The 20,952-nt window shown below is 46.6% G+C and overlaps 1 protein-coding gene across 4 annotated transcripts in view; it reads right to left on the bottom strand.

Annotated features, from left to right (window-relative positions):
• Window positions 1–20,952, bottom strand: part of LOC139262310 (armadillo-like helical domain-containing protein 4) — a 221,193-nt gene that overhangs the window by 112,194 nt on the left and 88,047 nt on the right. For 3 of the 4 annotated variants that reach the window (XM_070877467.1, XM_070877468.1, XM_070877466.1), the window contains exon 5: window positions 8,092–8,319. In XM_070877467.1, the coding sequence (XP_070733568.1) occupies window positions 8,092–8,319 (228 nt within the window). The remainder of the gene's footprint in view (window positions 1–8,091; window positions 8,320–20,952) is intronic. The other variant, XM_070877469.1, reaches the window with a different exon arrangement.

The raw sequence follows: 20,952 nt of genomic DNA, 5'->3' as shown, positions 1-20,952 counted from the left end.
ATGATAAACCGAATGGCCTCCTCCTGTGCTATGTCAGCTGTGGCTCAGTTGGTAGCACTTTTTGTCTCTGAGTCTGAAGGTTGTGGGTTCAAGTCCCACTCCAGAAACTTGAACATAAAGATTCAGGCTGACACTCCAGGGCAGTAAGGAGGGAGTGCTGCACGGAGTACAGCATAAGTGTTTTAATGACTATCTGTGTGTACCACAACAGCAGAAGGCCCCTCTCTTAAAAATGTCTATTGCCATCTTTGCAGAGAAAGGTGTTCGAGAACCGGCGACAGCAGCGGAAAACTGGTCCCACTGACAGCCCTGGAAAATCGGATTGCAGGCCTGATTGGTGCGTCACCCAGATTGACCACCTGTGCAGATGCTGAGCCCAGGTTCCAGAGAGAGGGTAAGTCCTGCAATATCCACAGTTTGGATTGGTTTATGCAATGTACTCTCTGTCGGCTAGGCTTTGGTTTATGCGATGTACTATCATTCATTGTTGTCCTTCAAATGAGCTTGCGCTATGTGAGCCTACTCATGTCACCCTGCCCCCTTCCCTGCTGTTAACCAGACGTCTGTTCTTTTATATTTTGCAGATGTTTCAGATACATCCAATAATGGAGAAGACCCCGCCAACTCGCCATAAGCGGAAGTGCATGACATCGAACTCAACCATCCCGCTGAACCTCCACAGGAGGAGGAGAACGAGGACAATGCTTCAATTGATGTTTTATTTGGAGTGGGGGGGATGATCAGACGGTGATACTGAATTTGGAGGAGGTCAATGGCATGGAGGTAGAAGGGGTTTTTGCCTGCCCTACGCAGGAGGGGACATATGTTGGTTATGATGCACCATCCGAGGTCCCAGGTCCCAGTGGGTTGCAGAAACCCACACCCAGGGCAGCAGCAGGCCCATCTGTATGGAGGCGGAGACATGAAGAGCGCTCTCCCGAGATGCAGGTTTCACGGGAGGTGGTATAGCTGATAGGAATGACTGTGGAGAGCATCCAGCTCACCAAATCGTTCCTTGAGGCCATGGATGGGATCTCGGCAAGCATAGCAGAACTATTTGCTGACATTAGGGGGGGGCATGTCTGAGATGGTCGTTACAAGTCGGCAAAACACCGGGGCGGTCATTGCCCAGCGGCAATTGACGGTCTCGAGTGATGCCACTCCAATCCCCAGACCAACCTCACCAGTCAGTGAGCAGGTTGATCCACAGGCTGAAGAGTCCAAAGCCGGGCCTTCCGCAGCCAGAGGTTTTCAAGGGCTTCCATTGGCGTCTCCTCTGTCTGTCCCCTAACAAGCGAAGTGCCATACCTGACAAACTAATAAGAACCTTGGGCTCACCGGGTGTAGGGCTATGCCTGTGGTAATGGGCAAATCCAAGGGCAAGGGTGGGCGTGCAGCTTTTAAATAAAGGGGTGGGGGGGTGCGGGGGGAAAGAGGTGGCTGCAGCTGAAGTTTGTTTGTTGTTGTTGTTTTGCTGTTCTTTTGTTCCTTTGTTGTTGTTGTGGTTGGTTGTTTGCATTATTGCTATTTAAGTGATGTTAATTTAAAAGTTCAATATAATACCAAAAGTTTTTATTAAAGTTAAGTACAAGTGTTTAATAAATTTAAAATTATTTTTTCAACTAAACCAAACTTATGCAGTGTCCCATTTGCAGTATAACAGGGGGAAATAGTCATGGGATACAGTGGGTAGTCCATGATGAAACGTGCCGTTCAGTCTTCATGCAAAGCGGTAGAGTATCAGCTGCTGATGCAAGGCTCTTGCAATGGTGTAAGGTCCACAATGCCTCCTCCCATGTCCTCCTGGGGGTGATAGTGGTGGCATGGGTTCCTCGTCCTCCTCTCTCCCCACCCACCCCCCACCCCCCACTCTCTCTCTCGAGGTGATTCTGCAATCCCCAGTGGCAAATCCCGTCCCCTCATGATGGCTAAGTTGTGTAGCATGCAGCACACCACAGTGAACTCACCGACCTGCTGAGGGGAGTAGTGCAGGGAGCCTCCAGAGTGGCCCAGGCATCGGAAGTACTGCTTTAGCACTCCAATTGTCTTCTCGACGATGTTGCATGTGGCTATATGGCTGTTATTGTAGCGATGTTCGGCTTGTGTCTGAGGGTTGCGGAGGGGGGTCATGAGTCAGGTGGCAAGCCCGTAACCTTTGTCGCCCAGTATCCAGCTCTGGCCTTCGGGCAGCTCCTCAAACAGCTGTGAGACAGTGCTCTCAAGCAAGATGAAAGCATCATGGATGCTCCCTGGAAATTGTGCATTTACTGCCATGATATGCTGAGTACGTTCAGCATGTGGAATCCCTTTCGGTTTCGGTAAACCTCCAGATCCTCAAAGATACTCGTAGGGCAATTTGCGTACAATCAATGGCAGCCTGTATCGTGGGGAAGACAGCAATTCATGCAAAGCCCATTGCCCTCTCATTCTGTGCCTCCCTGGTCATTGGTAAGTTGATGAAGTCCTTCCTACGTGCAAACAGTGCAGTAGTCACCTGGCGAATGCAGCGATGTGTAGCGTGCTACGAGATGCAGCATATGTCCCCGCTGATGCCTGAAAGGAGCCGCAGGCATAGAAGGCAAGTGCCGCAGTCACCTTGACCTCGACGATCAATTCAGTCCTCCTCACAATTGTAGGCTGTATGTCTGCCTTTATGAGCTGGCATACTCTGTGACCACCTTTTTTCGAAAGCGCAGACTTCTAATGCACTGTGCCGGTCAAGTAGAGGTATGAGCGATGTTTCCTGTAAACTCGTTGGGGGTAAGGCCTCCTCTCCATAAGTCTGCAACCTCTTTGATTACGCTGATAATGCTATCGAATAAGCCACCTTCTATGATTATCCTGGATAGCATAAGCAGTCACCAAATATGTCACAGATGGCATAGGCCCCATTCTTAAAATGTCCTTAAATGCCCTTAAAAACGATTTTTAAAAACTAACTAATCTCTAAACGCAGCCTTCTCTCCAAAACCTTTAACTCAGCTCAGTTTTCCAAGATGGCGCCGTCATCGCCAATTTCGATCCGACTCGAGCGGGTGAGACAAGCTTTTTCAGTTCGGTATTTATCGCTGTTCTTAAAAATGTCGTTGTTGGCCAAATTCACAAAAACGCCGTTATTATTATTTTTGATGCCTAGTGACATCATAAAAACGGTTCTGAAAAAAGGCGGTCGTTATTTTTTGACGGCGTTAAACGACTGGCCAAATTTTAAAAATGTCATTACATTTTTTTTTAACACCAAAAATACATTTTAACACGAAAAAATGTCATTAATCATAGAAGTTTACAGCACGGAAGGAGGCTATTTCCACCCAACGTGTCCGCGTCAGCAAACAAGAGGCTATCCAGCCTAATCCCACTTGCCAGCTCTAGACCTAACCCTGCAGGTTACGGCACTTTAAATGCACATCCAAGTACTTTTTAAATGTGGTGAGGGTTTCTGCCTCTACCACCCTTTCAAGCAGAGTTCCAGACCCCCACAACCCTCTGCATTTGGAAATTTCAACTCAAATCCACTCTAAACCTACTACCAATTACTTTAAATTTATGCCCACTGGTTGTTGACCCCTCTACTAAGGGAAATAGGCCCTTTCTATCCACTATATCTAGGCCCCTCATAATTTTATACACCTCAATGAGGTCTCTCCTCAGCCTCCTCTGTTCCAAGGAAAACAAACCCAGCCTACCCAATCTGTCCTCATAGCTAAGATTCTCCACTCCTGGCAACATCCTCGTAAATCCCCTGTGTACCCTCTCCAGTGCAATCACGTCCTTCCTGTAATGTGGTGACCAGAACTGCACGCTGTATTCCAGCTGTGGCCTAACCAGTGTTTTATACAGTTTAAGCACAACCCCCCTGTTCTTATATCCTATGCCTCAGTTAATAAAGGCAAGCATTCTGTATGCCTTCTTAACCACCTTATCTACCTATTAAAACGGGTGTTAGGCTAGGGAAATTCTAGCCCTATATAAATACTTGCTGTTGTAGCTAGCTAGTGATGAATGTACCCCAAATACTGCAATGTACATATAAAAATAACTAGCTGTTTTTATTCTAAATTCAAATTGGCCACTTTGATTGAGTATTTTCCAAAATTATCGAGTTTGGATTTTAAAATCTACCTTTGACTTCAAAAAAAGCACCTTTTTGATGGCACCCTCCAGTGGTCCCTTGAAAGACCACGGGTTAGGCTTCATGTTGACCAGGTAATCCTTAATGCAAAAGTCAATTTCCGGTTTGGGTCATAAAACAGGCATTAGATCCCTTATCAGCAAATTGACCTATTGCCTGCTTTAGGTGGCTGCCAGGGATGCCCCAACAGAGAGAGAAAGACTTGCATTTACATTGATCCTTTCACAATCTCAGGACGTTCCAAAGCGCTTCACAACAAATGAGTTACTTTATTTGAAGTGTAGTCACTGTTGCAATATAGGAAATGTGGCAGCCAATTTATGCACAGCAAGGTCCCACAAACAGCAATAAGATAAATGACCTGATGATCTGTTTTAGTGATGTTGATTGAGGGAAAATATTGGCCAGGACACTGGGGATAACTCCCCTGCTCTTCTTCAAAATAGTGCCTTGGGATCTTTTACATCCACCTGAGCGGGCAGAAGGAGCCTCGGTTTAACATCTCATCTGAAAGACGTTATCTCAGACAGTGCCGCACTCCCTCAGTACTGCACTGAAGCGACAACCTAGATTTTGTGCTCAAGTCTTTGGAGTGGGTCCTGAACCCACCACCTTCTGACTCAGAAGCAAGAGTGCTACCCACTGAGCCCAAATCAGTATGGCATCGGGCGTGTTCCCAACGCTGTTTGGGCAGCAGTGGTTGGTTCCCTAAATTAGACCACTTTTCATCCATTTTCTGCATGGAAAATGAGTGCAACGAGGTCCAATTTCATCCCCAATGAATCTACAACTGATGGTTTACTCTATAAATTGAAAACTTTAGAAAGACGTGAAACATGAGTACATGGGCAAGACACTGGATGGCTGACTACTAGCGCTCTGAAGCTATATCCCAGTACAAGCTGCAGCTTCAGGAAAAAGAAATGTTGAATTAAACTGATTAACTATTCCCTCTAAATTGTTGCCCTAACCCCTTCCACTTTCAAAGTATCACTCTGTCCTGGGGCAACTTATCTTTGAATTCCTATTTAGCAGAACTGAACTTGATTTGTTCTTGATTTTTCACAAAAGCAAATAATGCTAAGGAACAAGATTAGGATATATGATTTTACAAGTTTCTGTTGGCTAGCCACTAACTGTGGTGGTTTGACAGATGACCAGGGTGGTCACATCTAGATAGGTATTCATTAATGAAATATCAATTCATAACTGCAGCTGACTGCATTTATTGACATTATAGTAGAAGATTTGTGCTGTTAATAATCAAATGATAGAATCATATTACTGTTTCCCTTAGAGGAAGCAGCAGCAGCAGGAGGAGGGTCACCTGAACACCTTGCAGCAAGAGATGTGATGGATCAGCTAATTACCCCTCTGATTAACTATCCCTGTTACATCCTTTAGCACTCTCTTCATCCTACAAATAAGAACAATCCAATAACTTCTATATCAATGACAAACTGACAGTGCAGACTTAGAAACTGCTATTATACCACACTGGGGACCAATGTGTCAAATGTAATGAAGGAGATTAATTTGATGCCAAACATAATAATTGCCTTGAATTCATCTCTCGCAAAGTGATCCACCCTTAGTGCTTTTCTGACTGTTTGAACTGGTGCCTAGAAAGGATGGAGCATCCTCGGGATGACTGTCTTCCTCTGAGATGTCTTCTGTGATGGAGTGGGGGAATTGTTAAAAGTAGTGGGGGATGGGTGAAAGAAGTGTTGTCAGAGAGACGGAAAGAAAAGCTGCACGAACTCTAGGAATTTACAAGTTGCTCCCCTGGTGGCCTCAGAAAAGCTGGTGGATGGCTGTTGTTGCTCCTGCTGGAACCCTTGAGATGCTTGTGAGAACTTTTGCTGGTCCTTTGTCTTATAATCTGGCATTTAAACTGAATATGCTTATCTTAGTGACACCATTAATTAAACCAGTATAGAAGGAGCTCAAAGAGGAGACAGCAGATGGGATATCTTTGGCAGTCCTGTTTATGTGGGAAATCAATGGCCTGAGGTGACAAACTTCATAATTAGTGATTCATGCAGGCTGCTAGCACAAGTGCAGAAATGCACAAGAATGCCACTGACAGATTGCAAGGACATCCAACTGTAAGGGAATCTTTGTTGGAGTCCTGAATTCTCAAACCAACCAAGATTTTAACGATTGCATTTCTGCTTACTAATTGAAGATAGATTTGTGTAATGATACAAAACAAAGAACACACAACACTATCCCATTTTGGCGAGTCTTCCTGTTTAATTTACAGAGTAAACCATCTTCATTCTGTCCTACAGTCCCAGGACAGCACCTCCTCTCTTCAAAACCTTTGGCAGCCTGGCAGCCATTTTGGTATCTGACTCCAATGTCAGCTTTTCGCCAACTATCTTCGATCCAAGAGCGGAGTTCATCAGCCTAACTTGACAATAACCCCTGATGAGTTCAAATGAATAACACTGTTGCAACAGCAATGAGTGTGAATGGTTGCTGGAATGTTAATTGATGCTTTAGGGAACCTAGTAACTTGATAAAACTGTATGGTTCCATCACGTTGCTGCCTGGCATTCAGAATGAGATCCCCTGCACTCCTAATAATGGTCTGAGCGACCTGGCAAATGTATTCTTGGATGGCCAACTGGATGATATTGTATAGGTTCTCTGCGGCTGCTTGAAATGAGTTAGTGACATAAAAGCTGAATACCATGGTTACTTTTATTGCCAGAGGTAGAGCTGATGATCTTGGCTGCAAGTCTTCATCCAGAAGGTGATACATTTTTCCAAGAGCCTCTTTATTGAAGCACTCTTCTCGCAGAGAGCTCACCTCTAAGGTCTTCACAAGATCTGCGTGGCCTGTACATTTTTGGGGTAATACCTTTTAAGGTACGTCCTCCTAAAATGCTGTCTCACTTTCCTTTCCTCCATCTTTTAATGGTCCTCTTCCTCCTCCTCTTCTAGTAAAATAGCAAACAAGGGAATGGCCAAAGGGAATTCCATAATTATAACTTAGAACATCTTACTTTGTGAGTGGGGGGCAGTGGGATGGGGGTGTGCGGTTGGAGTCATGGTGGTCTTCAGTTAGCAGAGACAAGGTCAGCTCTGATGAGGTGAAGGTAAAAGAAATGCTCCAGAAGCTCTTATGCAATTCCAGTAACCACTCCTCAAAGTTTCTTCAGGGTGCAGGCTCCAAAGTAAAGTACTTGTGCCAAGTACTATCACCCAATACCGACAAAAAGTCCATCTCTCTCAGCTCGTTGTTAATTACACTTGGTGCAGAATGGACGCAAGACATGAGTTCTGGACATTGCAATGCTGCTCATCCTCATTTTAATATATTACAATGACTTCCCAGCAGTATTGGCCAGCACACATGTGGAAGGCCCCAGACCACAACAAAAACATCAGCACAGCCAGTACGTGCAGAAGCGGGTCCCACCACAGATTGCACCACCAAAAATGCAAGTATGCTCAAATTAAGTAACAAAATTGCATTAAAACACTTAAATTCAGAGCCAATTTATTATCTGTAATTTTCTTCCCACTGCTGACCCACCAAAGCGCACGAAAATGAATAAAAGGAAGCAATTTTTTTCACTGCATTACTACCAACATTACATTAACATACACAGTACACATTAAAATAGCAAAATATTTCATTGTACATATATATTTGCACATTTTCCTGTAGGGGACAGGACCATCTCAAATGTCAACCGAATTGGTATTTCTTTTCCAGATAAAGCAGTCCAATTGAGATTCATTTGGATTTAAATTAAGTATGGTACTTATCACTCATGCAGAGACAAATCTCAGCCCAAATGAGGGCATTAATGCATAAAATCCCAGTATAGTGTCATCACATTGAAAGGTACTGTTGTTCAACTATTGATCTAACAGCTCTATTGTAAAACTATTTAAACATAGCATATAAAGACTGTGCACAAAGAAAAAGTTAATAATCTTACCCAGATTCTTAGTACCTTGGTCATGCTGGTTCCACTCAAAGGAATCTGGAAGCTGATATGACATCTCCATTACTTTTGTCAAGTTTCTGTTGCCTCTAATGGGCCCGCCGGGTGTTACATATGGCAGTGACGGTACCTCGGTGTCATAATCCATGCTGTCTTCATCTGAATCAGTATCCTCATCTTCTTCCTCCTCATCTTCCTCATCGTCTTCTTCATCATCTTCCTCTGCAAAGGGACAAAACATTGATATAGAAAATAATTCAGTATGAAATTCTGCCCTCTTGAGCATCCCTGATTATAACTGCTCAACCATTGGTGCCCATGCCTTCAACTGCCTGGGCCCTAAGCTCTGGAACTCCCTGCCTAAACCTCTCCACCTCTCTACCTTTTTTTCTTTCTTTAAGATGCTCCTTAAAACCTACCTCTTTGATCAAGCTTTTGGTCATCTGCCGTAATTTCTTCTTATGTGGCTCAATGTCAAATTTATTTGTTTTGATGTATAACACTCCGGTGACGCGCCTTGGGACGTTTTACTACATTAAAGGCACTATATAAATAATTGTTGTTGTTGTTGAAATACACTTAAGTAAAAGAACGCACAGCCCAATAACTTGTTTAAAGCAAAAGGTTGTGAAGAAGGGTTTCAGAGAATTGGAGCTTAGAAGTAAAAAAAAATGCATTAAAAAAATGGGTTTAGGATCTCATAAATGCAACAAATTACTTCCATTTTCTGTTTTATTTGAACTCCTGGCCACAGACCTTTTTCACAACTTCTACAATAAGTATCTATTTGTAGCCCAGCTGACACGAAGTAGGGACATAGCATATCATCATCATTTAAAATTGAGGAAGACTTGCTTCCACTCCAAAGGTGAGTTCTTAGGTGACTGTACAGTCCAATACGGAAATTACAGTCTCTGTCACAGGTGGGGCATACAGTCATCGAAGGAAAGGGTGGGTGAGGAGTCTGGTTTGCCGCACACTCCTTCCGCTGCCTGTGCTTGTTTTCTGCATGCTCTCGGCGACGAAACTCAAGGTGCTCAGCGCCCTCCTGGATGCTCTTCCTCCATTTAGGGCGGTCTTTGGCCAAGAACTCCCTGGTGTCGGTGGGGATGTAGCACTTTATCAAGGAGGCTTTGAGGGTGTCCTTGAAACGTTTCCTCTGCCCACCTGGGGCTCGTTTTCCGTGTAGGAGTTCCAAGTAGAGCGCTTGCTTTGGGAGTCTTGTCACGGGCATGCGAACAATGTGGCCCACCCAATGGAGATAGTCGAGTGTGGTCAGTGTTTCGATGCTGGACTGATCGAGGACACTAACATTGGTGCGTCAGTCCTCCCAGGGGATTTGCAGGATCTTGCAGAGACATCGTTGGTGGTATTTCTCCAGCGATTTGAGGTGTCTACTGTATATTGCCCACATCTCTGAACCACACAGAAGGGCGGGTATCATTACAGCCCTGTAGAACATAAGCTTGGTGCCAGATTTGAGGGCCTGATTTTCAAACACTCTCTTCCTCAGGCAGCCAAAGGCTGCGCTCACACACTGGAGGCGGTGTTGAACCTCATCGTCGATGTCTGCCCTTGCTGATAATAGGCTCCCGAGGTATGGAAAGTAGTCTACGTTGTCCAGGGCCGCGCCGTGGTGACTATGGGGCAGTGCTGTGTGGCAGGATCAGGTTGGTGGAGGATCTTTGTCTTACGGATGTTTAGTGTAAGGCCCATGCTTTCGTACGCCTCGGTGAAGATGTTGACGATGATTTGGAATTCAGCCTCTGAATGTGCGCAGATGCAACCATCGTCCGCATTGCTAGTCGGGAGCAGCGAGGCCCATAAAAGGGGCCCAGCAGTCGGGAGCGACGGAGGTCGGAGCGGAGCAGGTCAGGAGCAACGAGGCCCATAAAAGGGGTCCAGCAGTCAAGAGTGGCAGTTGGTGCAGGGGCAGAAGATAAACAAAGAAGTAAAAAGAAATCGAAGTGTGACGTCACAGCCAAGCAGGTAAGTGATTGGCTGGTGGATTGGTGAGTCTTTAATCTTTTTCTTTTTATTTTCTTATCAGTAGATAACATTTGGCATTGTTGCCAAATTAAGTTAATTTAAGGGTTAAGTCATGGCAGGAGAGCCCAGACCCGTGTCATGCTCCTCCTGTGCTATCTGGGAAGTCAGGGATGCTTCCAGTGACCCTGACTACTATGTGTGCAGGAATGTGTCCAGCTGCAGCTCCTGACAGACCGCATCGCGGCATTGGAGCTGTGCATGGATTCACTCTGGAGCATCCGCGATGCTGAGGATGTCGTGAATAGCACGTTTAGTGAGTTGGTTACACCACAGGTAATGGTTTCACAGGCAGATAGGGAATGGTTGACCATCAGGCAGAGCAGTGGAAGGAAGGAAGTGCAGCAATCCCCTGCGGTCACCTCCCTCCAAAACAGATATACCGTTTTGGGTACTGTTGGGGGAGATGACTCTTCAGGGGAAGGCAGCAGCAGCCAAATTCATGGCACCATGGGTGGCTCTGCTGCACAGGAGTGCAGGAAAAAGAGTGGGAGAGCTATAGTGGTAAGGGATTCTATTGTAAGGGTAATAGATAGGCGCTTCTGCGGCCGCAATCGAGACTCCAGGATGGTAAGTTGCCTCCTTGGTGCAAGGGGCAAGGATGTCTCGGAGCGGCTGCAGGGCATTCTGCAGGGGGAGGGTGAACAGCCAGTTGTCGTGGTACATATAGGTATCAACGATATAGGTAAAAAAATGGGATGAGGTCCGACAAGCTAAATTTAGGGAGCTAAGAGTTAAATTAAAAAGTAGGACCTCAAAGGTAGTATTCTCTGGATTGCTACCAGTGCCACGTGCTAGTCAGAGTAGAAATAGCAGGATAGTTAAGATGAATACGTGGCTTGAGGAATGGTGCAAGAGGGAGGGATTCAAATTCCTGGGTCATTGGAACGGCTTCTGGGGGAGGTGGGACCAATACAAACCGGACAGTCTGCACCTGGGCAGGATCGGAATCAATGTCCTGGGGAAGTGTTTGCTAGTGCTGTTGGGGAGGGTTTAAACCAATATGGCAGGGGGATGGGAATTTATGCAGGGAGACAGAGGGAAGTAAAATGGGGGCAGAAGCAAAAGGTAGAAAGGAGATAAGGAAAAGTGGAGGGCAGAGAAATCAAAGGCAAAAATCAAAAAGGGCCACATTACAACATAATTCTAAAAGGACAAAGAGTGTTAAAAAAACAAGCCTGAAGGCTCTGTGTCTCAATGCGAGAAGCATTCGTAATAAGGTGGATGAATTAACTGTGCAGATAGCTGTTAACGGATATGATGGAATTGGGATTACGGAGACATGGCTCCAGGGTGACCGAGTCTGGGAACTCAACATCCAGGGGTATTTAATACTCAGGAAGGAAAAACAGAAAGGAAAAGGAGGTGGGGTAGCGTTGCTGGTTAAAGAGATTAATGCAATAGTAAGGAACGACATTAGCTTGGATGATGTGGAATCTGTATGGGTAGAGCTGCGGAACACCGAAGGGCAGAAAACGCTAGTGTGAGTTGTGTATTCTTCCACCAAACAGTGGTAGTGAGGTTGGGGATGGCATCAAACAGGAAATTAGGGATGCGTGCTGTCACGTTTGTAACCTCACATAACTGTAACCTTTATGTAACAACACTGTACACTGTATACACCTGAGAAATGCACACCTTGACCACAGGGGGTGAACTTGTGGGAGACACTCCTCACCTCGTCATCTCGGTATATAAAGGGAGGTCCCACGCAGGGTCATCACTTCTTGGTCCTGTGAATAAAGGTACAGGTCACAGAGTGACCTTGTCTCCAGTATGTGCCTCGTGTTGATTTGCTGTAATGTGTAAGGACACAACATTTGGCGACGAGAAACGGGAATCAACGACTCAAGAGAATGGCCACCGGTAGCACGGAGGAACAGTACGGTGTTGGTGAGGACTGGGACGATTTCGTTGAGAGGCTCCAGCAGAGCTTTGTCACGAAGGACTGGCTTGGAGCAGCAGCGGCTGACAAGCGAAGGGCCCATCTACTGACCAGCTGTGGACCTAAGACGTACGCGCTGATGAAAGATCTGCTCGCACCCGAGAAGCCAGCGGACAAGAGCTTCGAGGAGCTCAGCAAACTGATCGGTGAGCACCTCAAACTGCCGAGTAGTATACACATGGCCCGACACCGATTCTATACGCACCCACGTCGGGAAGGACAGAGCATACCGGACTTCGTTGCGGACCTTTGGCGCTTGGCCAGCCTCTGTAAGTTCACAGACGCTTGCAGGGGGGGAGAAGTTACGGGATTTCTTCATTGAGGGCATTTTTAGGAAGCTAATTGAGACCAAGGACTTGACCTTGGAAGCAGCGGCGTTGATGGCTCAGACCTTCATGGCGGGGGAGGAGGAAACCAAGATAATATACGCGCGCAACTCTGCTCCCAACGTGGCGATGGAGCAGGAAGTTAACATGGTAAACGCGACTCAGAACCCAGCAGGCAGGCAAGGGCAATTTAACACCAACCAGGCAGTAACAGGCTATAGGGTGGGTCCTCAACAGAGACAATGGCAGGTTGATTGGACATTTACGCCATCACAAGGGACAATACGTCCCGGGATAGGACCATTGACACCCACAAACAGAGTGCTCAAGAGTAATCAAAGAGACAATCAGAGATAAATGCCTGGTAACAGCTCTTTTGTTCACAACAATTTCAGCTCATGCTGGAGGTGCCGGGGCAAACATGCTGCGAAGACCTGCCGGTTTCAACAATTCATCTGCAGAAATGATAACTTGAGTGGACATTTATCCAGGATGTGCAGGAAGCCCGCAGCGAGGCTAGTTTATGAAGTGGATGAACCACGAGAGGGGTCTGCAAGGCAGGGGTATGCCTGGGACACAGCAATGGGCGCTGAAGTTCAGCGGGTCCAGGTGGCAAACATCCACAGCTCATACACAAAAACGCCAGCTATAATGATGAGAGTACTGTTAAACTGCATCCTGGTACGCATGGAGCTGGACACAGGAGCCAGCCAGTCACTTATGAGTGTCCAACAATTCGAGAAACTGTGGCCACTCAGAGCTAGCAGACCCAAACTAGAATGCATTGACACGCAACTACGGACTTACACCAAAGAGATCATCCCAGTGCTAGGCAGTGCAATGTTGGTGGTCACACATAATGGATCTCAGAACCTGCTGCCACTCTGGATTGTCCCAGGAAATGGTCCCGCGCTTTTGGGGAGGAGCTGGCTAGCCAAGATGAATTGGAAATGTGGGGGGATGTGCACGCCATTTCACCTGTGGAGCGAAGTTCATGCGCACAGGTCCTACAAAAGTTCGAGTCATTATTTCAACCTGGAGTCGGGACTTTCAAAGGCACCAAAGTAAGGATACACTTCACCCCGGACGCCACACCAGTGCACCATAAAGCCAGAGCTGTGCCATATGTGATGCGGGAGAAAATTGAGAGCGAGTTGGACAGGTTGCTAAGAGAGGGCATAATTTCGCCTGTTGAATTCAGCGACTGGGCAAGCCCCATCGTCCCTGTTCTAAAAACGGATGGCTCGGTCAGGATCTGTGGTGACTGCAAGGCCACCATCAACCGAGTGTCCCTTCAGGACCAATACCCGCTTCCGAGAGCGGAGGATTTTTTGCCACACTGGCAGGCGGCAAGCTGTTCACCAAGTTGGACCTCATTTCGGCCTACATGACCCAGGAACTGGCCGAAGAATCCAAGCTGCTGACCACCATCACCACGCACAAGGGGCTGTTTGTCTACAACAGATGTCCGTTTTACTGCAGTTGTACAGGGCCTTGGCGAGGCCACACCTTGAATACTATGTACAGTTTTGGTCTCCTCGTCTGAGGAAGGACATACTTGCTATTGAGGGAATGCAGAGAAGGTTCACCAGACTGATTCCCGGGATGGCAGGACTGACATATGAAGAAAGATTGAATCGACTGGGCTTATATTCACTGGAATTTAGAAGAATGAGAGGGGATCTCATAGAAACATATAAAAATCTGAGGGGATTGGACAGGTTAGATGCAGGAAGAATGTTCCCAATGTTGGGGAAGTCCAGAACCAGAAGTCACAGTCTACGGATAAGGGGTAAGCCATTTCGGACCGAGATGAGGAGAAACTTCTTCATTCAGAGAATTGTGAAGCTGTGGAATTCTCTACCACAGAAAGTTGTTGAGGCCAGTTCATTAGATATATTCAAAAGGGAGTTAGATGTGGCCCTTACGGCTAAAGGGATCAAGGGGTATGGAAAGAAAGTAGGAATGGGGTACTAAAGTTGCATGATCAGACATGATCCTACTGAATGATGGTGCAGGCTCGAAGGGCCGAATGGCCTACTCCTGCACTTATTTTCTATGTTTCTATAGCTCGATGACAGAGGATGGGACGGTCTTGGATCTGGCCTGGAGGCGATGAAGGTTGAACAGGTTCCCACTGGTTCTATAGTTTAGCTCCACTCTAGCGGGGAGCTTGTTGAGTGTGAGGTGAAGCATTGCAGCGAGGAAGATCGAGAAGAGGTTTGGCGCAATGACGCAGCCCTGCTTGACCCCGGTCCGGACATGTATTGGGTCTGTGGTGGATCCATTGGTCAGGATCACGGCTTGCATGTCATTGTGGAGCAGGCGGGGCATGGCGACAAACTTTTGGGGGCAGCTGAAATGGAGGAGGATGTTCCATAATACCTCATGGTTAACAGTGTCAAAAGCCTTTGTAAGGTCAAAGAAGGCCATGCACAAGGGTTGGTGCTGTTCCCTGCATTTCTCTTGCAGTTGCCGCGCCATAAACATCATGTCCGTTGTACCCAGTAGTGGACGGAATCCACACTGTGACTCCGGGAGGTGTTCCTCAGCCGCAGGGAGATGACGGTTGAGGAGGATTCTAGCGATGACTTTCCCAGTAGCTGATTCCTCTGTAATTGCCGCAGTCGGACTTGTCCCCTTTTTTAAAGATGGTCACAATTGCTACATCTCTGAGATCTCCCGGTATGCTCTCCTCTTTCCAGATGAGAGCGATGAGGTCATGCATTCATGCCAATAGTGCCTCGCCGCCATACTTTAGTGCCTCAGCGGGGATTCCATCCACTCCCGATGCCTTGTTGTTCCTGAGCTGAATTATGGCCTTTTTTACCTCGTGCAGGGCTGGGGTTTTGCTGAGATGGTGGCGGGTAGCATGCTGCAGGACATAGCACAGCAAAACTAATAGTATCAAGTTTTCCCAAATATTAGAGTCAATAAAACTACTGTGCATTTGGCCCATCACGCTTGTGCTAGTGTTATATCTTTGACTATTATCTGTTGTAATCCCATTCTTCGGTCATTTTCCATATACTTTTATATTCTTCCTTTTCATATACTTAAATGATGTTATAGTCTCTGCCTCAAATACCACCTGTGGTAAAGCAATAACCGACTGAGAAGATTATTATTCTAATTGCCCCACCCATTGTTCTTCTAATGAATATCCAGAATCTATGTTCCTTTATTACTGATATACAAACCAGTGCAAACAACCTTTGGTTACTTGCCCTCTCAAAACCTTTCAGAATTCTCTACATAGTTCATAGAACCGAGCGGAAAAGTGGAATTGAAGTCGACTATCAGCCATGACCTTATTAAATGGTGGAGCAGGCTTAAGGGGCCATATGGCCTACTCCTGCTCCTATTTCTGATGTTCATAGAATCATAGAATCATAGGGGCTGAAATTCAAGCCCGCCAGAAACCTGGTGCACCTACCGTTTTTTTTTATAAAGAGGGTGTGCCCGGCTGCCTGTTGGCAGCCTGGCTGAACCTGGGAGCATAATTGTTGGCCCGACCTGGCAGTCAGCCGACAAAAAAAAACATGACGGCCGCAGCAGTGCTCCCTCCACTTGAAGGGCCACAGTGCTGCCATGGCTCACAGACTGAAAGTAAGGTGCACGGTCAGAAAAGGCTGTCGGGGGCACCGCGCAGTGGATCGTGGATTTTTGCAGCTAAATTTCGCGGGAGGTGCAATGGAGGTGCAGGAGATCGGCGGTGCCTGCATTGATGACGTGCTTAGGATGGTCAGCAGCAGCGGGGTGGAAGTGGGGACCGTCAGAAAAATCTCCGAGCTGAATTTCAATCGTGGCGGCCGTTGGACCGGAAGTCGGTGGCCACTCGACTCCGCTGCCTGGCTACCGCTTTCTGGCAGTAAGTGGCCTTTTTGGGAGTCTGAATTTCAACCCCATAGAATGGTTACAGCACGGAAGAAGGCCATTCAGCCCGTCGAGCCCGTGTCGGCTCTCTGGAAGAGTAGTTCAACTAGTCCCACTCCCCCGCCCTATCCCCGTAGCCCTGCAAATCTTTTTCTTTCAGGTATTTATCAGACGCCCTTTTGAAAGTCGTGTTTGAGTCTGCCTCCACCACCCTTTCAGGCAGTGCATTCCAGATCCTAACCACTCGCTGGGTAAAAAAGCTTTTTCTTATGTCGTCTTTGGTTCTTTTGCCAATCACCTTAATTAAATGTGTGTCCTCTGGTTCTCGACCTTTCTGCCAATGGGAACAGTTTCTCTCCAACTATTCTGTCCATACCCATCATGATTTTGAACACCTCTATCAAACCCCCTCTCAATCTTCCCTGCTCAAGGAGAACCACCCCAGCTTCTCCAGTGTGATTGATAATACAGGTTGAACCTCCCTTATTCAGAACCCTCGGACCTCGCCTGTTCTGGATAAGGGATTTTTCCGGACTAGGGGTGGTCACGTTAAATTGGATGGTACAGGCACTGAGCAAGGGGATATCGGAGCTGGCTGGCTTGGGGTTGGGAGTGCAGCAGAGAGATCATGGGGGGGGTGGGGGGAGAGTGGTGTGGTGGGGAGGGATGGCGGTGTATCACGGGGTCAGGCCAGCGATTGTGGGAGTTGGCAGCGAGGAAGGACTTCAATTTGTTCATGTCAGAGTTCTGCGCATGAGCTACCCAGTGGCCGGGAATGGTTCTAGACGAGGGGTGGTTCTGGATAAGGGAGTTCTGGATAAGTGAGGTTCAACCTGTATACCTTCCACTACTCTGGCATTTACCAATCTGCAATGGAAGGAATCGCAGTCCATAAAGCCAGTATTTACAGGGGCATGCCTGTCTGTACTCATTCGGAGAATGTTTGAGTTTTGTGATTTTCTTTTCTATGGAATTTTATGTTACCAGGCTTGTAATAAAGTATGAAAAACATGATTGAGAATTTCCCTTGAAATGTCACTGAAGAGACCAATCTAGTCTGTTTATTTTAAAGACCTCCTGCTGACAAGATGCAGAACAGAATATGGTGCATTTGCACTAATGAATGAAATGTAACTCTGACATAAAGAAACAGAAGATAGTCAAAAGCTCCCCATAATACTCAATTCTCCATTCTATTCTCAAAAAGCACTCATGGCTTTGTCAGCAATCAGTTAAAGAATATAAAAACATTTCTCATGTACAAGATGGTAACGAAATTGGGAGAGATTTTAGAAACTCATTCCACAGAGCTATATAATGACCAGAACATGCACTTGGTGACAGTTTTAACCCTACTCGCTCAGCAGAAACTTGGTAGGTGGGTAGTCAAAATCACCCTTGATCTTATCTGTCTAAAAGCCGCCATGATGAACAACATCTGCAATCTTAACCTGCTCTCCTGAACAGCCAGCAAGGACATGCACCCGGAGCCAACAGGGTCCTTTCTTACATATGCAGGTTGCAGCCCGATGTCATCATTGAGACCCGATTGTAATTTTAACTCAGGCCTGAGCGGGTTAAAATCAGGGCCATAAATTGTGACATTAAAATTGCAACCAGGCGGGAACACCCAAAAATGATTGGGCTGGGGTTGGGTGAAAATGTATCAAAATTTATAAAATCTCAAACCCGACACCAACTAGCCTCCAATCCGCTCACTTTAAGTTTAACGGAGGCAGGACAGGGGGCGGGCAGTCAACCAGCACTCAGGAGGCAGGTTGGTCATTTAAATATTATAATGAGGATGGGAGCCTCACATTTAAATGTCCTTACAGGTTTAACTGTGGCCAGCCGGGAGGCCCAGGCCTTCAGAAACTGGACAGCTCAAGAAAGGAGAGAACAGCTTCGGGGAAAAGGTAAATGCCCTTTACATCACTGCTTGTGGGCCATGAGGAGCAGGAGAGCTTCCCCCCGGTCTTAGCTTACCTTCTTCCCTGGGATCGGAACCCCCCCCCGCATCAGACATCTCCCCCATCCAAAGACCCCCTCCCCCCGATCGGGGATCAGACCCCTCCCCCAATATTGGATCCCACACCCTCCCCGCCCCCCCCACCCCCAGGGTCGGAGTTCGTAGCCCATCCCCCACTCTCCCACGAGCAGCTGCAGACCCCTTATCTGTGGCTCCGGCCTGCTCCATAGTGCTCCCCGCACAACTGAAAGCCATGCCTGTCTATCAGGCCGACTTTCAGGCGGGGATCCTGTCAAAAAAAAAGGTCACAGCATGACCGAAGCTCCGTCGCCCCATTCAGAAAACTTGCCCCTGTCAAGTATCAGGGCCGGAGTATTTCATGCACTCCATTTTAACTGCCTATCCATTTGGTTTCTACCGAGTTTGGGGGGAGGGGGCAAAATTCTCACCTGTATAACAAAAGAGGTAATGCCAAGCAGAAGTAAGTTAGCCCACAAAATGGACAGGGCATATAATGTTGACTATCTTTTTTGAGGTGAAAATTGAGTGGTGAGTTTTGTTCGCATATCTATGTTCATTTGCTATCCGTAAAATTAAGCAGCTTAAATGATTCATGTGTGTTCTCATCTCACTGAAGTGCTCAGATTCAAGAAGCATACATGACGGCACATACGAAAGACAGATGACAAAGGGTACTATTTTTACAGCCCAAGGTTATGCTATTGTATAATTAAATATTGGGCAGTATGGGAACATTCCTGAATGCAAGACATTCGGACCACGAATTGGAGGTGATCAGCACCACTATGCCAGAAAGATGGTCTAAGGCAGACCCAATACTTGCAACAACTGTTGAGTGCTCTGAAATGGTGGGAAAGTGTTTTGACATAACAGGGGGAGGGGAACACTGGCATAGAAATAAAAGGCTATAAAAAATGAAAAATAGTTTAATTAGAAAAAATTGTGGGGTTCATAGTAAGGAGTACATTAACAGAAGGAATTGGGCAGCGGGGCAAACATGTTGAAACAATGAGGCAAAAGAAATAATTTGAAGAAGTGCAACAGAAGTAAGTGGGAATGAAAAATATTTGAAGAGCTAGGGGTCAAGTTTCGGCCTGAGTTGCTCCTATTTTTTTGGAACAACTAGGTTAGAATGGAGTATCTTAGAAATTGCAATTCTCGGCATTTAGTTTGCTCCAGTTCTAGTTAGTTAGAACAGTTCCAGTTTGGAACAGGTTTTTTTTTCAAAAGGGGGTGTGTCCGGCCACTTACGCCCGTTTTGAAAGTTTAGGCAGTGAAAACTTACTCCAAACTAACTTAGAATGGAGTAAGTGCAGATTTTTGTACGCTCAGAAAAACCTTGCCTACACTTTACAAATCAGGCGTAAGTTACAAATCAGGTTTAGGGAATGGGGGGGGTGGGGAGGGGGGGTGTGGGGGGGGGGAAGGGAAGTAATTAAATTCTACAAGCATTCAACAGTCTTACTTATACAAATAAAGAGCCATCCTGAATTAAAAAATTATAAACAAAGCAAAGACAAAATATTGAATATTCCTACCTGTGTGAAGCAATAGCAGCCTTCGGGCTGCGGTGCTTCAGGCAGGCTTTCCATGTAGGAGACAGGGGCGGCGTCAGTGACTCGACGGCAGCCCAACAATGGCAGCAGGCAGCCTTCAAGCTGCGGTGCTTCAGGCAGGCCTTCCTTCCATGTAGGAGACAGGGGCAGCGTCAGTGGCTCGACGGCAGCCGAAGACAGCAAGCAATCAGCCTTCGAGCTGCGAGGGAGACTGAGGCCATTTGGCCACGGGATAGGGGCAGTGCCAGTGGCTCGACAGCAGCCGAAGACACAGAAAGCAGCACTCACTGATTTCAGTAGGTGATTTCTTCAACAGTGCTGCTAAAAGCACTCCTTCAGACACAAAAAAATCACCAAAATTCAATCCCAAGCCTTTCCATGGGTTCAACAAACAAATGAACACTTTTCTTTAAGTCCCTTTAAAAATGGCCGAGTGCCAATGCTTATGGGCTACTGCGCATGCACGCGCGCTCCAACGCGCACGCGCAAGGATACTGGCACGACGTTGTCTCATTTAAATTGGCCCTGCCCCCACCATTTGTAGAATCGGTGCGACTCTGTGGCTCCGCCCCTCGCTGTTGTGTGCACGCCGCGCCGAGTTCCCAGGGACCTGCAGGGAGCCAGAGAATCTGGAGATATTTTTCTGACGCACTTTTAGGCGCGAAAAACGGGTGTCCAGGTCGGGGCTGTGCCGTTCTTGGCGCGGCCCGAAATTTCACCCCCTAATTTCTTATAAATCCAGCAGAATGGACAGGAATGGACAGGATGAAGGGGGTTAAAATGGAGCACAAACAAGACACTGAAGTGGGTACGTTAAAACCATGACTGAAAAAGTGGAGACAAAAGAGAAATACATTTTAAAATGGCAGTAGAAATGAGATGGCACAAAAGAACTGAAAAATAGATTACATTAATTATGAAGATTGAACGGACTGGAATGGTGACGTGAAGTGGAGCAGAATGAGCACCATAAAATAGCGGATGGCTAGGTTAAAAGAATAAGAGAAAAGAGAAATGCATTTAAAAAGCAGAGAATTCAGAGGCCACAAACACACAATTGAGATATTCTCCACTTTTATCCTATCATTTTCAGAAGGCAGTCTGTCAGAACATTTG

The sequence above is a fragment of the Pristiophorus japonicus genome, chromosome 4 (assembly GCF_044704955.1).
Source record: "Pristiophorus japonicus isolate sPriJap1 chromosome 4, sPriJap1.hap1, whole genome shotgun sequence".
Classification (NCBI taxonomy): Eukaryota; Metazoa; Chordata; class Chondrichthyes; family Pristiophoridae; genus Pristiophorus; species Pristiophorus japonicus.
This window is presented reverse-complemented; position numbering and strand designations above follow the sequence as displayed.